Source organism: Tetrao urogallus (genome assembly GCF_951394365.1).
Source record: "Tetrao urogallus genome assembly, chromosome: 4".
In the NCBI taxonomy this organism is placed as follows: domain Eukaryota; kingdom Metazoa; phylum Chordata; class Aves; order Galliformes; family Phasianidae; genus Tetrao; species Tetrao urogallus.
In genome coordinates, this window is record NC_136817.1 from 54,637,688 (window position 1) to 54,654,999 (window position 17,312).

General features: G+C 38.8%; 1 protein-coding gene across 3 annotated transcripts in view; it reads left to right on the forward strand.

The window, feature by feature from the left end:
- Positions 1-421: 421 nt before the first annotated feature.
- The window catches only part of KCNIP4 (potassium voltage-gated channel interacting protein 4), a gene marked incomplete at both ends in the record, with an annotated part of 382,566 nt that continues 365,675 nt past the window's right edge, over positions 422-17,312 (forward strand). For all 3 annotated transcript variants that reach the window (XM_079534461.1, XM_079534460.1, XM_079534465.1), the window contains one exon: positions 422-482. In XM_079534461.1, the coding sequence (XP_079390587.1) occupies positions 422-482 (61 nt within the window). The remainder of the gene's footprint in view (positions 483-17,312) is intronic.

The window sequence follows — 17,312 nt, forward strand, 5'->3', positions numbered from 1 at the left end:
CTCGGCACCATGCGAGTCCCGACAACCGAGACAGGGCGTTAACAGGTGATGCACAACCACCTGTGTGAAGCCGCTGGGCGGCCCTCCCGGGCTCCCAGAGCACTCCCCACGATAGACCCAGCTCCCCGGCGGGCTCCGCTCGGCTTTCTCCTCAGCGCACGAGGCGGGCAGGGACCCCGGCCTCGCGGGGCACAGGCTGAGGCGGCGGCCCCGAGCCCTGCGGCCCGCCCCGCGCCGCCGCGGGTGGCGGGGGAGGTGCCGCTGCCGCCGAGGCGGGGCCCCGCTCCGCTCCGCTCCGCTCCGCCGCGCCCGGCCCGCACCGTTCCGCTCTGTCCGCGGCCCCTTTCTGGCTCCGCGGCTCCGGCGCGGCGCTGCTGCCGCGCTCCCCCGCCGCGGTTCCAGGCGTCTCCCGCCTCCCAGCATGAATGTGAGGAGGGTGGAGAGCATCTCGGCTCAGCTGGAGGAGGCCAGCTCTACAGGCGGTAGGACGGGAGCGGCGTGGGGGCGCGGAGCTTATTTATTTATTTATTTATTTATTGTAGTTATTTTGGGGTTTTTCCCTTTACCTTTAAGTAGCAGGTCTCGCAACTTGGCGTGGGGCTTGCAGGGGGAGCTGCCTGCTTGCATGGGGTACGTGCATCTGTGCTGTTTTGGAAAAACGTGTGCGCCTGTGGGGACGGGAAGCAAACGCTTAATGCCGGGGGGTCTCGAGCTGAGACGAGCTGAACGCTTTGCAAAAACCAGCCGTAAGGTGCCCGCTGTTGCCGACCTGGTACTTTTGCCTTCACTGAAAATAGCCAGGGCTGAGAATAGACCTCCAGAGGCACCACACACCAAACTCCCGAGAGGTAATTTGGTCAGTCCCACGTTCACGTTTCTGCTTTAGTCTCATTGGTATCTTCTCGATGCTTAAATAACAACTACCTGATGGAGAGCAGCGTGCTCTGGTAAGCTAGGGGCTATCTGCTGCCTTTCTCTCCTCAGCGTTGCAATGTGGAATACACCTGAGAAGGATTGCAAAATAACTTGTGTTTTGGGGAGGAGAAGAGCAAACTTTGCTGTCTTCCATCACTACCAGGGTGTTAAGAGCTGTACTGTCAACATCCGAAGGAAACATTTGTTTAGAAACGAAGCTGTGTGAATTCACTGTGCTTGACATTCTGTTGCCCTGTTTGATATAAAGTGGTTAAGCAGAGGAAGATTGGAGGATTAATGAATAATTTGCAAAATAGCCAGTCAGAAATAAGGAAAGTTGTTCTCTAAGACAGGATAGAAAACTGTTTCGTTTCCTTCTGTGTTGCTAGATTTCTTGTAAACTGTGTGATGCCAGTGCACAGTAACAGCCTTGTTGTGAAGTTGCTTGAGAGACAGCAATGTTCCCCCTTTGTTTTTTCATGTTCCAAAGTAGTCTTTTAGACTGTCAGAAGAGGCTCAGCCTCATGTCCTCTGTTGGATTGCGCTCAGCTTTTCACTCTCCTTACTGCTGTAGATGCACTTGCATGTTAGTGCTCATAGCCCTTTGTATAGGGTACAGGATCACTTGCCTTGGGGATAGAGAGTGTGCAATTAGTTTTAGGCTACCAGCTGAATTGATAAACTATCTGTTAAATCTTCAGAAAAACATACACTACAGGAATCCAGCAAAGGATTCAGCCATTAGTGTGATTCTTCTTACTGCTTTTCCAATCACAGCCCCAAAATTGGAATGAAGGCATTTTCCTCTCCTTATAATCCTGTCAGCCTTACAGCTCTTCTCTGTTATGTATCAGAAAGTCACTGTTTTTCCATCCCGTGTTCTTCATCACTGATGAGTGCTGGCGCCTGTGGTACACCAACGGGACTGGTTGGCTGAACACAACTCGGGTCATAACTCAGACACTGTGGGATTTGCACAGCCGCTATTGAGGCATAGTTTGTTTTATGGGTCGTTGCTGTAGGTGTTGAAGCATAAAGTGCTTGCAACTTAATGTTTCATCTTATGGGTTTAGATAGTAGTAACAAGAAAGCATCTTATGTAAACTGGGGAGATATGGTCTGAATCAATGCCATACAAATCACATGATATATCAAGATGGTATTTTTACATAAAATGTTTTCAGTTGAGCTATATATTGTTTGTGTTCTGTGTCGGTTCTCTTGATATGCATGCCTTGTCAGTTTTAGAACGGAACAATGGATTTGATTTATTTTAAACTTGTGATGGTCAGAGCCAACATACACTTTTGCACTGTTCAAAAGTAAAAAAGCAAAATGTGATTGGAACATGAGTTACTGTAGGAAAAGCGTCTCTCAGAAATTTGTTCTTATGCCAGAAATGGAAAAAATAAAGACAAAAATGACAGTGCTAAAAGCAAATTCTCTTTTAGGAGATCACCACTCAACATATACTCACCATAACATATACTCAACATAAGCTCAGTCTCACCGCTGGCTTGATTTTTAAAGAAGCTTTACGCTCTGGGCTTCTTTCTTATATGAGAGAGCACACTTGTGTTCATCTTCTCAAAAATTTTAATTCTTTTTGGTCTAAACTTCCCAGTCCACCTTTCTTTTCTCCAGTTGTCTATCTCCAGGCTTGCAGTCCTTTTCCAGGGCCAATAGCATTTCAGAATGTGTTTGTTGGTTACTTAATGGGCAAGTTTTCAATAGATTTGCTCTCGCTATTTCTCTTTAAATATAAACTATCAATTAAAAAGTAGTATTTTAAGTATTGTGTCTGCAGCAGAGGGGTTTGCTGCATGGGAATCAGAAAATGTAACCAATGGAAGTGTAATTGTTTATCTGCTTTATTTTTCCATGCAAAGTAAAGCCAAAGTAATGCACAGGCAGATTGAACTTTGCAAATTATTAGCAAAAGCAGGAAACATTTTGTACCTTTAAATGAGTAATGATGCCCTTTGGCTGCTCTTCCCCTTACATTTACCGTATTGCAGCTTGGAGGACATCCTTTGTATTCAAGCTAGTGTTGGCTGAAGCACCACTGGGAGTTGTTGAGTAAGAAGATGTTTCCTGTCTGAAATATTCAACCATTGTAAGGGTGAACTGTTTCATCCATTGGCCCCATGAAAGTCTTTATCCATGTCTTATCTGTGAGGCATTTGTGTTTGTGCTAGTGGCAGCCAAAACTCATCTGTTATCAGGTAAAGGCAATAAAGTGTCTTGGCAAAACCAATAGAGCAGAGGGAAATTATTCTTACCCACAGAATTGTTTCTAGTAATTTAACCATGAGATGTCTTGTGTGTTGGATATCTAGGACAAATTTAAGCAGCTGTGAATGGTAATATTTGTAAGGCATTATCAGGGTTACTCTTTGCTTTACTGTAAGATATCACAAATTCAAAATGGGGATTGTGCTGACCAGTAACCATTTTCTTATTCAGACAACAGAAATCTTTACAAAAGTAGTGAATTTTTTTTATGACAAGTCTCAAAGTTTTCTGTGTGGTGAGACAGGGCAGTCTCAAATGCTGCATGTAGGAAAGAGATTGTGCATAATGTAGAAATGACAACAGATAGAGCAATTAGTACCATCGAGAAATATTTGTACAACTTTAAGTAATCCTGGAGTTTAGTATTCTCTGTCATACCTTAAGGAGATCCTTATGCAGTAGTGATCACTTTTGGTTTTAACCAACAGCTTGCTCTTGTTGCTAGGGGTATTCTTATGAGACAGTGGGAGCAGTTCAAGAGGACAAAAAGCTACACAAGAAAAGAGCTAAATAAAAGAACATAGGAAAAAAAATGTCAAGAAAAATGATGAAAGTTTTCAAAATATGGACTGGAAAACAGTGACAGAAAAATGAGGAATGAAGAAACAGCTTCCTATTCCACTTGAGATAGATATTAATGAGTGTGCCCTATTGAGGGATACCTGAAGAGGGAGGTGTATGTTGGACAAAGTCCTTCATATCCCAGTTTGGATTCATCTGACGCAATGAGAAGCAGTGACTTTGCAAGTGCCTTACATCAGTGCACTTATCAGAACTCTGGTTTGCCTAGGAGCTTTGCCTAGGAGCTCCATCCATAGGGCATGCTATCAGCAGTCAGTGTCACTTTTTCTACTAATGACCTGTTGTCCCTAAACACTCTTTATCTTAGATTTGAGACACCTTCTTCTCATTTTATCTTATGCACATGTATTCCTGTGTCTCTGCCTGATTCCTTCGTAACACAGATGCATTCTTCTTGTAGGAGCCACAGTCAGAAAGGTTGCTTTGAAATGCCATGTGTTTCTGTGTAAGTTAGAAATACGCAAGGAAAGGAATAAATTAAACGGACTCCTTATCTAATAAAGGAGATTTCTTTTATACCACACATGCAAGTAAATGCAAATATTTTGTATGTAAAAACATTCTCATTCATGCAGGATGGAGGAAAGAACTGCAGTACTGTATGCAGTGTAAGCCTCTTTTTAAAATTTTAGTCTTTGCCTTTCTAGTTTCTATGTTCACTGAGCAAATGAAGCAGTGATTAGATGCAAAATTCTAATATTGAGAGCTATGTTTGGTGTGAATGCTGAAAATGCCTTGGCTTCCCACCAGCGTCAACTTTATAGGTTTTGCACAAAATATTGTTTTCATTAATCTGTGCTTTGAAGCTTTTAATCATGCTAGGAGAATTAATATAGATAGGATGATTTTCAGGTATACTGTGTTCAGAGAACTGACTCCAGGTGGTTGTAGACTTTATGAAATACAGAGGCAGATGGGATCTAGCAGTTAATGTAGCCGTAAGAGAAGTAGATAGCTTGTGTCATGGAAAGCTTTTACAGTTTATCAGATATGCACTTAGGACTCATGCTTTGGGTTGGAACTGAATATTTGATCTGTGCAGTGTTCAGCTGTAATCTATCCCATCTCTACCATCCTGTTTGCCGTTGTGATTTATTCAGAATCTTTTGGCACTTGAAAAAGAAAGTATCTAAAAATATCACAATGCCTGATTGCTTCACTATTTCACAGATAAGTGCATTCTTGCTAGCCTGCCTGCTATCCTTCCCCCCAAATTCTGCTTGTCCTCTCTTTCTTGCAAGTGTACAGACCACCAGAATAGATTGTATTCAGAACCTTGCTTGTCAAATGAACTCTGGTCATATATTGTCTGCTATTAGCAGAGGCCATTTCTCCTATTTGAGATGAGAGAGAAAATATTGGCACAAGTTTGTGTGCTGGGACAGGAGCCAAATCTTTTTTCTTTTTTTTTTTTTCCTGATAGTGGTAGTCAATACAGTCTGAACCAAGTAGGATTCTCTTATTTATTGGCACACAATTTAATTAAAAGCCCTTGACCTATTCTGGGCAGTGAGAATTCCAGACACAAAAACTTTCTTTGCTGAGGGCATAGCATGGTGGCACAGCTAGGGATGGTTAATGGACAAGTTTGGACATTATATCTCCATAATGTTTGGCTCAAGCTATAATTTCTGTCTGTGTCAGAAGTAAATGGACAAAAGATTGACAACAGGTGTTAATTTTTTGATAGCATTTGTCATTTCAAAATCATGTTTTCTGTGGTGAGGTCTTTGCTTCCTATTGCTTTGCTGGCTAGTCAGTATTTGGCCCAGGTTTCTCACTGAGTACATCAGATGCAATCTGGAAGAGAAGTGAAAATGTATGCAATGTGTATATATATTTTTGTCTGTAGGGCTGTGAAAAGCCTGGAGTCCACTTATTTTGTGATGTTCTTCATTATTATTTTGCAGTTGTATTACAGGAGACTTGTAGCATCGTGTAGATCATGGATTTATTTTCATTTTCCACTCCTGCTCTGAGGGGGAAATCGGTTCTGCATTATTGCCTTCATGCATGTGACAGCAGTAGAGATTGGGGTCTGATTTTGCTGCTATGAATGTGAGAGGTCTATAGACAACTATAAATTGGCAGCAGTTTAAAATATGTTGTTGGGTGAAAAAATATATCGAATTATTCACTCAAACAGAAGAAAGCTGTGTATCTGAACTCATACTGTGTTGTATTTCTGGCAGCCTAGTGAGACTTAATGTGGTATTAAAAGGATTTAGCTTTCTGTCAAAGGTCTGAAATAAATGTAGTGTTGCTCTTCTTTTTGTTATTCTTTTTCACCTATAGAACCCTTTTTAAATTATTATTATTATTATTATTTTTAGAGATACAGTTTGTAGTCATGATCATCTGTTGTATAAGTTATGCTGCAGTGACACAGACAGTGGTGCAAAAGCCACAGATGCTTATGTGTGCTCTGGAGGAACTACAGGTGGAGGGCATGGTAAAAGGGAATTTTTAGCTATAAATGTCTTGCTCTCTTAAGAACACTTCATACATTAGTGTTTGGACTTTATTGTAAGAGAAAATATATTTGTAGGCTAGATATTTTCACCAAATTAAATGTAAGCCCAGAAGCTTTGTGGAGCACCCTGAGGTTTCTAGTCCTCTAATGCACATTACAGCATTGTGCCACAAAGGGACTAAGTGGTGACACGTAGAAATTGTTACACAAAATTAAAGACTTTAAATGTCCTAAGACGTAGATTGCAAGGTGATTTCTTTGTACCATACTGTCAGTAAGAAAGGGTTTGCTATTTCAAGGACATGAAGAAAGACCAATTTTACTGATGCATTGTCTTGGTCTCTCAATTTTCAGTTACCTTTCCAGCAGAGAGAATTTTTATGAATATTGCTTTGGTCATTTGGTTTTAGAACAACAAATCTCTTTTCTGTTTCTGAATAATTTTTGCTTGCACTTGTAAGCCTGAAGTAACAGTTAGGATTTATCAGAATTTTAAAGATGTAGCCATAAACATTTGTGATGAGTCTGATTTGTCACAGCGTGGTGTGCTTTTATTTTTTTTTTTCCAGCCATAAACTCATTTATCCTTGCCCAAAGTGGGAACAACCAGAAGAGCACATCATCATGGTAACTCATTTACTCTCCTCGCTGTTCCTATAAACCCTTTGATACAACTGGGAATAATTGCAGTGAATAAGGATCCTAATATTTGTGCAGATCAGGAGAATGCTAAACCTGGAACTGAACACAGTTTGAGATTTTGTGATTGCATGCAAAGAAAGGAAACAGCTGTACTGGAAATACTTAGCAGTAATTAAAGGCTTTATATCTCTGGTATATAGATATAAAGTCAAATGACCCAAACCTTTTACTGAATTGCTCATCTACACAGTTAACAGTAAGAAGAGCAGAATGTATCTCCAGTCTCTTAATATCTATATGAAATAGTATCTTGGGGGTTCCCTAATTTCTACTGCCTGGCTGCTGCTGCTGCCAGAAGCGTACTTGCTGTCTGGGCATGTACAGTGTGTTTTACTCTAGCTATTTTCCTTGCTGTAAAAGGGCTACAGTAGGGGCAAAAAACAGTGAAGATAGTGGTGCTTATACTGCTCTAGTAGAGGAATTCTTGGGTTAGATTCTGAGCCTGTTTCTTGTATGCTCTCACAGAATTATGTCTAGTAATCTGTACCAATTGATTTCCAAATCCTTGAACAGTTTTATGAAATAGAACAGAAACATTGATTCAGATGGTATCACTGAGTCACTGCATACATGGAGCCTGCAATATTAACAAATATCTCTGTTTGCGTATCAAATGCAGTAATATTATTTTTTTCATTTTGTTGGTTGCTCTCCAAAACATAGTTTTTAATCATTTAAGAGTTGCTGTACTACAGTATGTCCTGTTCTTTGCTTGTACTGCCTCTATAGTTTTTTGTTTCAAATTTTAATTCAAAATAACATTTTATAAGAAAGAAATTATAGTCTACTCCATCTCACATGCATTTGTGAATACGGTTTGGTTTGATGAGTGCTGACAAACCCCTGGAAAAATTCATGAAATTTATTTAACTTAGAACATAATGTTGTAATGCTTTACAAATTTTAATAAAAACATGTTGAAAGACAACATGGTGCCAAACAAGATAGACACAGCGCAACAAAACAATTGCACTAAGTGGACAATGTCCTACATGCATTCAGTAAATCGTAATGGGGGGCAAGTAAAGTTGTTGGCTTTTTCATTTTTTTCCATTTATTTTTAATATCTTGTGTCATGCAGTTTGAAATGATGATCATCTGACAGTTTTACCATGTAGTATCTGTCAGATACAGGTGTCACTGCAACTAAACGAAATTATTAATTTTTTAATATGTAGATATAAACAGGCCAAATAACAGATTAACTATGTATATATATATATTTACTTTATACCTTTTAAAAACTAGTACTATTTTAATGCTTTTATGTGAATGTTGCTGCTCGTGGTCTCAAAGATAATCCTATGAAGGCTTGGCTTTGAAGGTTGTAGAGCATGCCAGACTATTTTTCAGCAGAAAGGGTCCCCTGCACATTGTTTGCACCAGCACTGGGAATGATGCAGGACAGGTGTTTGCGTGCAGGACAGGTGGGTGTTGGGGTAACGACAAGCTGAGCTGTGCATCTTGAGCCCTCACCCAAACAGGTAGAAGAAATGTGAGAAAAAATTGTCAAGAAATGCCTTCTCATGGTATCTGAGCAAGCCGACTGTGGGATCTGCTGTTCTATTATCTTTACCTGGAGATAAATAAACTGTACTTATCTACCATGCGTAGGGGAAAAATCCATGATGAATGCTTTTTTGAAGCAATAAAAATGATGTATTTCAAGTAGATCCAGTGATAGAATTGTGTTTTGCTTTATTGAATCCTGGTTGCAGTATGGCAGGTGTTTCCTCAGGTCATAGGACACACCATAGGTCTTTCAACGAAAGTTTTAATGAAATGATAGCCAGATGTCATGTATCATCCTGACTATTGACTTATATTCCAATGCTCAGTATGTGAACTCTACATCTTTAATGATTCATTCTTTCCATTCTTTCTCTTTTTTCTTTTCCATGTTGACTTATGTGCATCTGAGGTTATTTGGTTGCATTCTGAGATATAACATTATAAAAAGTATGACATATAGTAATACTGTAGGAAATAGAGAAAAATAAATCCATATTGTTCCTCTGTAGTATTGTTTGCTGGCAGCATCCCCCTGCTGAAATGTATATATTATGAACTTCTTCATTAGCTTTCTTTATTTTAAAGCCATTGCTTTCAGTCTGTTCCTGTAGGTTTACATACTTGTGCCCCATACTTGTGCACTGGGGAGAGAGGAGGTCAAACAGCAAGATGGAATTAGTAAAGGGCTTGCATGGTGGTGAATGCCTCCTTTGCAGGAGGAGGCTGAACTTCTGAGTTGTTCAAGCAGTGGCCCTGTTTTGCCTCTATTTGGTTGCCACTTGAAAGGGTCATATGAACCCCTCACCCAAAAGAGCCCTTCTCTCCTTCTTGGTGTAATCTTATTCCTTGTTCTGATGATGTTTAGATGTTATGCAGTTTATTTTTTTTCAAAGTTGGTTGATTGTCACAGAAAAAGCGAATATCTGATGCTTCCAGTGAACTGGTGGGACAGTATGCAAGTTTTATAAAGCTGAATTCCAATAGCCAGCAGGAAAAATATGGTGAAGTTCAGGTGAGGAAGGAACACATCTAACCAAGGGTATATATGGTGACAGAGTTCTTTCCGTGGCACACTGGCTATCACGTTCTGCCCCCTAGTACTTCAGATGTTTGTTAATATGTAAGATAGTGGGACTGCAGTGTAGTAGAATACCTTATTTTAATTAGCTTTCAAGGTCCTACACCATTTAGGTATTATGTAGACTTGCAAAAATATTTGCTTCATTTGCACCTTGGTGTTTTTTTTGCCAGCTAATTTTCTGATCCTAAAATAGAATAAAACAGTTCGAGGTTTCAATACACTCAGAAACAAGAAGTGATCTGTGAGTTATAACAGACTTCTTGAGACTTTTTTTTTCTTTCCTAAGATAATATTTAAAAATACAGTCAAAAGCATTTTGGCATGGTCACAATGGCCAAATGCCAAACTATCTGAAAGGTGTCAGTAAATTTCTAACAACATATTAAATTGCTACTAGACTGACAGTCTATTAAGGCTTTTTCAATTAAAGAAGAAAGTAGGCTTTTTTGTCTATTTTCCTTTCAAGAACCCATAACACTAATGGTGTGTTTTCCAATATGCTGCATCACAAAGAATACATGAATAAACAGCTGTCAGTTGTGAGACTAATGCCTCACTGAAAACAACAAGCCTGATGACATTATTAAATTGTTATTTGGCAAATGGTAACTTACAGTGCTGCTCATACAGATGGTGAGTTATCCATTTTGCAGATGTAGCTTTAGAAGTGTGAATTCAGTAGTAGGCATATAGTTAAGAAATCAGTGTCAGTTTATCTAATTGTTGGAATAATGCTAAAAGAACACTTCATTTTGAAAGAGAGGGCGTACTGATTAAATATATTGAACTGAAGCAATTAATGTAAATTTCTTGATGCCTTAGTACCTATTTCAGTTTGATTAGAAGGTCTGAATATAAGACCATTGCAATACAGTGTAGTGTTTACAACTGAGAATCATTCTGTTGTACTTAAGGAATATGCATTGTCAAAAATGTTTGAACAGTAGACTATTAATCCTTTAGATTCTGAAATCTCTTACAGAGAAGGAAAGAAAGCTTTTATCTCTTCCTGTATAGTCTATAATTTATTAAATTTATGAAACCAAAGAAGATAGACTCTGGCTTTATAGGATACCAAGCTACACTGACAATATATCTTGTAGTGCTAATGCTAATGGAAGCTTTTAATACTAACAAAAGTATATGAAAGACAAAATGACATATTGAAATAGAGCCTGTTTCCCTGCTCAGGATTTTGGAGAATATTTCCAGTGGAGACCAGCCTAATTATAACTTACTCTTTTTAAGAGTCAGCTAATTATTTGCTTTCTGGGAAACAAAACTTCAAGGAATACTCATGTATCTGGGTATCATTATTTAAGAAACACATATTTTAAGAACAGTAAAAGTACACGAGTACCACCAAAGCTGAGGATTTTCTGTCTGACGATAAAATGGCGCACACTCAGTCAAGTTTCTAGGTATATGTTCTGCTGTGAATGCCGAGTACAGTTGTCTACTCAGGGTAGAAATGCAAAATGCAGCTCAGTGTTTTTATTACACGCATTTGTAATTTTCAGATAAAAGCTATAAAGATGTAGGATTACAGAAAAATTGTTCAGGAGAGAAGTTGAGAACTCTTACTATCTATCCTGATGGCCAAAGGCAGGATCAAATATTTATGGTAGTCCAGGCAGCTTTATGTCTTATATGTACTTAAAATCTACTAAGTGATTTATAACATTGATAAATAATTTACTTCAAAATTTGTGTTTGCTGGTACGAAGTTTTTCTAAGTTCTAAAGTAAATCGTACTTTTAAGTCCTACAACACATAACTGATGAAATAGCCCAGATTTTACAGCTGAATAGGATGAAAACATTGTGGCATGAAAATTAGACTGTTGTCTTACTTATACTTTCAGGTAAGAATGACTGCCCCTTTTACAGCTGTGCTCTACGTGTTCAGTAGTGTCGGATCACCCAGATAGACATGTGTTACCTAAATAGTTTTTCTTTCTGTTTCTATAGGATAAGTTATTTATTTGGAACTCTACCTTACGTCTTTTATTTAACAAATGAATCTTTGAGAGTGTTTGTTTTTTTTTTTTTTTTTTTTTTTTTTTAAATCTTCTACATTCAAAGTAGTTTACTGACCACAATGCTTGAAATAGGGGTGGGGGGAAAAGGAAAAAAAGATTTGGTGCAATTTTAATCTTTAATTTCCAAAAGTTACTGCCTCACACATAGGACATTTACAGCTTCCCCCTGTTGATGATAGGAGTTACATCCTCAACAGAGGTGAGAATGTAATCTCCCACCACCTGTTTGATGAGTAATCACCGTGGAGTAAGCATCCTTGCAGGGCAGCAAATCTTTCGTAGCTCTCGGGAATTTGGGATGTGGAAAGAGCTGCTGTCTTACAAGAAATAACAACTATTGACTCCCCTTTTTCTGTGGGAAGTTTGATGGAATACTGCATGGATGTGTATGGGCCTCCAGAACTTGTCTGTTTTGTGATATGAATTCCAAATAAATGGGGATAAAGACAACTTCAGCTTGCATAGCTTTCTAGTGATGGGGTTTAGCCTTTTAGAAAGGAGATATGGAAATGAGAGGAAAACTTTGTGAGTGAACTTTTTATGAACTGCTTCTTTTCTAAGGGTATTTCAGCTCTTGAACATTTGATACATAGCATGAACATCTTTCTCTCTGTCATAAATAAAAACTGAAGACAGTTACTTTAAACATTTTTTTTAACATGAAAAGTCAGTGTCGTAGGCAATAGCGAAGCTTTTGAAGTTTCAAACACTTGCTATTCAGATTTTTTATCAGTGCTCACACTTGAAAATGTGCCTCTGCTTTATTTCAGTGTTTTTGCCAAATGTTGTTATAATGATAAAATAGTGTGTGCTCATTTTGCTCTTCTTTTTCAAGGCTGATGTATATAAGACTTTAACTATGAAGGATGTTGTATATCATGCCAGTTTAATCCTTCCTAGTTTTAATTTTTGGTGTATATACGCTGAAAGACTTTCACTTTTGTCCAGTGATTTTGTGCCTGATTAAAATCACCATCTTGCATTACATTACAATGCAAATGGCCACAGAGGATTTATCTTTTCCAAATTCATTTTTATCACTTGATAGTTTAGGGGTATGGCACTTTAGAACTCTCTTCAGGAAAGTTCTGTGATAGCTCATCTGTGGATGTTAATAAATTAAACTGTGTGTTTGAATTCAGTGGTGAGATGTGATAAAGCTGTGTTAATTAGCCCAGGTGGAGCCTTTTATCAGGTAGTTCTCCAGAGGCACTAAGCTGGCTTTCTGACTTTACACCATTCAACGTTTCTTGTGTTCAACTTGCTTGGAAAAAACATTGATTTTTACACACGTAACAGATTCTTCTCTGTGTATACTTTGGCAGCTTCATGGTGTTAACATTTATTATAACTAATGTGTTTTATAAATCGTGTGGCTTTGCCTTCACAGTATCCATTCTCCCTGTGAATTTAATTTGTATGTGCTATAAATCTGTCTAGGATTTTCTTTTTCCTTCAGAACAACTGTGTTGGACACTTGACCTTACCTAGAAATAAAGCATGCAATTAAATCTATTTGTTGTGCCTATTCCTATATAACTTCTTATCAGGCTAGTCATTAGTTTTTTTATTGAGCTATTAAGTCAGCAATCATTTACCCTTTGATAGTGCTGTAAGGAGATCCACATTGTGAACCTATCCCCAAATGAACAATACTTTTTAATTAAAATTCTCACCATCTTAGAATAAGATTCAGCTTTCCAGCCACTCTGTCCCAAACCTGTGGTATTGCACAGGGATGCTGTGACAAAAATGCACGACTCGACACTTGATCTTGTTGAAACTCATACAGTTGACCTCAGCCCAGAAGTCCAGCCTGTCCAGATCTTTCTGTAGGGCCTTTCTACCACCAAGCAGATCAGTACTTCCTGCCAGCTTGGTATCGCCTGCAAACTTACTGAAGGTGCTCTCAATCGCCTCATCCAGATCATCAGTAAAGACAGTAAACAGAGTTGGCCCCAGTATTTACCTCTAGGGAGCACTACTTGTGTCTGGTCACCAGCTGGATTTAACTCCATTTGCCACCACTCACTGGGTCCAATAATCTGGTCGGTTTTTAACCAACAAAGAATGTATCTGTCAGTCCATGAGCTGCAAGCTTCTCCTGGAGAATACTGCAGGAGACAATGTCAAAGACTTTGGTAAAGTCTAGACGGACTACATTAACTGCCTTTTCCTCATCCACTGTATGGGTCATCTGAGTGCAGAAGGAGATCAGGTTAGTCAAGCAGGACCTGATTTTCATGAGCCCATGCTGGATGGGCCTGATCTGTGATTGTCCCACACATGCTATGTGATTTCCCTCAAGATGATCTGCTCGATAACCTTTCCTAGCACCGAGATCAGACTGATGGGCCTGTAGTTCCCTGGATCTTTCCTCGTATGTTTCTTGTAGATGGGCATCATGCTGGCAAGTTTGATTAACTGAATACCTGCTAATAGTTAGAATACAGTAACTGATCTTCTGGAGCACATCTTCTTACTTAGCTCCATCTCAAAGTATCCAGTTTGTGCACTATCCATCCGTTCCATGATTTAAACCAGAATGTAGTATCTAGGGGCTGTTAGGTGACTTCTGAAAGCATGCTCCTGATCTGAATGGAAGTGTTAACATTTACATGCCAGACAGCACTGTGGGAGACTTCCAGTTCTCCAGGGGACCAGAAATTGTGTGTCTGTTGAATTAGTTTCATCTGCTTAGCAGAATTCAAATGTCATCCTTTCTAGTTCATGGAATTTATGGAGACATGCCTTGCACCTATATATATTAGGGTTTACTAAAATACAGTAAAATATTTGGAGTAGATATTAATTTCACCAAAATTGCAGATTGTAAGTTATTAAGGCCAAATCCCTTGCTAGAGGTGTTTGAAAATCTAATCACTATCACCAAGCAACAGCATCACAGAGGAGAAACGGTACTCAGTATTTGATAACTACAATCACTTGCACTGATTGACATAATAGTCATTATGTGTGTTCAGGCTACTCATGTCGTTGTGCCTATAGAATGGTAATGTGCAGAAGTTTGTACAGAATTTCCATTAGCAAAACGCATCATTGAACAGGAAAACAGCTGTGTCAAAAATAAGCATCTCAGGTTTTAAAAGTGGAATACGTGTGTGCTAGAATTTCAGTTTTGGACTTGGTATGTGTATTAGATTGGTAGTATTGCAGGCTGCATTCTGCAACATTATATAGACATGCACTGGTAACTTCTGTGTTTCTGACTGCAATTAATTATCAACAGAAAATTATATAAAATCAATACGAAAACAGGGGAAAAATAAGACAATAATTACATTATAATGTCTTAGAAGTCTTAAAATGTCTTAGAATGTTTTGAGTTTAAAAAGTCTTAGAATGTTTTGAGTTGGAAGGGACCATCTAGTTCAAACAGTTCTGGCATAGGCAAGGACATATTGCAATCAGTCCCTAGATCAGGTTGCCTCAAAGGCCCATGTAACCTGACCTTGAACATTTCCAGGGTTGGAGCATCCACAACTCTGGGCAATGTCTGTTTGTGATTGCACTAAAATCTGAAATTTTAAACTACAGTGCATGAGTTGTGCTGCTCCCTGACTGGTTTTAAGTACATTTGTAGTTTGTTTGTAGCAATTGAGTAGAATTTTCCTTGCACACCATGACTGTATGGTCTAATACTTCTCTTGCTCACTTTACAAATGGCCACAAAGCCAAAGGAACTTCATTTGGTCTTCATCATGTTTTTAAGCTCAGAAACTACACCTTGCAATGCCTTTCTGTCCTAAGGATTCATATGTATTGTAGAGTGATTATGCTTCTTTTAAACATTGTTAAATTGCTTCCAAATCCAATTATCTCAGGAATGACGCAGCTAACAGATTTATTCTTAGCTCTTGTAAGTAACATCTCAGCCTACTATGAAAAACATTTTAAAATCTTGAAGATGAAGACTTCATTCCTAGTCCCCCACATTCACTTTGCTTAAACGCCATGCAGATTTCTTTTTCCCAGAGTTCTGTGAAAGCAGAGCTAAGAAGGAATTAAGGGCAATTTTTTGAGGGCTGAAAGTGACTGAAAATTTCTACTTAGCACTGGGGAGACCACACTTGGAATACTGGGCCCTTTCTGGGCTGCCCAGGAAGACATGGACATAATGGAGAAAGTCGTGCAAAGAGCCATGCAGAAGATAGAGGGAATGGAGCATGTCTCCTATGAGGAGAGGCTGAGAGAGCTGGGACTGTTCAGCTGGGTGAAGAGGAAGCTTAGGGGAAAATTATCAATAAGTAGAAACATCTGAAGAGAGGATGTAGAGGGCGTGGTGCCAGGCTCTTTTCAGTGGTGCCCAGTGCCAGGACCAGAGGCAGTGGACTCAAACTGGAGCGCAGGAGGTCCCTTCTGTAAATCAGGCTGTGCTTCTGTGCTGTGCTGGTGATGGAGCACTGGCACAGGCTGTCTGGGTACTGTGAAATATCCTCCTTGCAGATCTTCAGAAGCCATCTGGATGTAGGCCTGGGCACCGTGCTCTGGTTTCCCTTCTGGGGGGACCAGGTAAGGACTCTTCCAACTTCAGCTGTTCAGTGGTACTGTGATTGAAACAGATGACTTTAAGAACTGCTATTATATGCTACAGGTGCATTAATTGTAATTGAATTTGTAGGGATGCTTTTCTTTTTGTGGCCACCAAAATATTGCATTTTTCATCTTTTTAGATTTCTATACAAACTTCTGTATTTAAAAATATCAGGGATAATCCTCTCTGAGGAGAACAGAAAATTTGAATTAATATATTTAAGCAAATGGCAAGGAAAGCAGTAGTCACCTATGAAATTAAAAGAGTGGTTCTGCAGTTTGATGCATTGTGTAACTAATAGGTTAAGGATTACAAAAGAATTGTTTTATGCATTGTTTTAAGTAATTTACTTCTCAATTAGCTGAATGCAAGAAAACTTTATTAGCTTCATTTTTTTACTGTGTCTGTGTGGATGGTATTTGATTTTGTTGTATATGCATGGTGTTTCTAAATGAAATGAATAGGTCAGCTGGATAAACTGTCTAAATCCGTTCATACTGGCTTTTACAGAAGTTTTCAAAGCCTAAGTCTGGGATGTGCACAAAGCTGTTCCCTTTTCCCAGTGAAAATGTAAACCGGATTAGTGGGGCTGGAGCTTCCTCATGTTTTCATTTTGATTGATTAAATTATGTTGGAAGTTTCCTGCGTTGTAGCCCATGGCAGTACCATGTAGATATTGTATAATGACCCATTTAAGAAATGCAGTCAGAACAGATGCTGTAAGAATTGCATATTAACATGTGTAGAGAAAACGCCTTCAGTCAAGTGAAGAATTTTGCGGTTGCTAGTTGAACACAGGGAGCTGAACTCGAGTAAATATTAGCCTATTTTTAAAGAATAATATTAAAAGGTTGTATCATTATATAAGCCAGAGCCTTTTCTTTAGAATTGTACCATTAAATTTTTCTCTTCATCTTTATTTGAAAATGAGAAATTTTCACCTGAACTGATTTCTGGCTACAGCCTCATTTTATGCTGTGTTGGATACCAATCCTGCTACTATGAGTTTACTCTTTCTTTTTTAATATTGATAAAAAGTAAACCATTAGTTTTAACGTTGTCTTATGGAGAGCTGTTGGTGTTAATGAGAAGCACTTTAAAAATGTTTAAGGGAACAGCTGAAATACTTGTATTTTTTCTGAAATCTCTTTTCTTG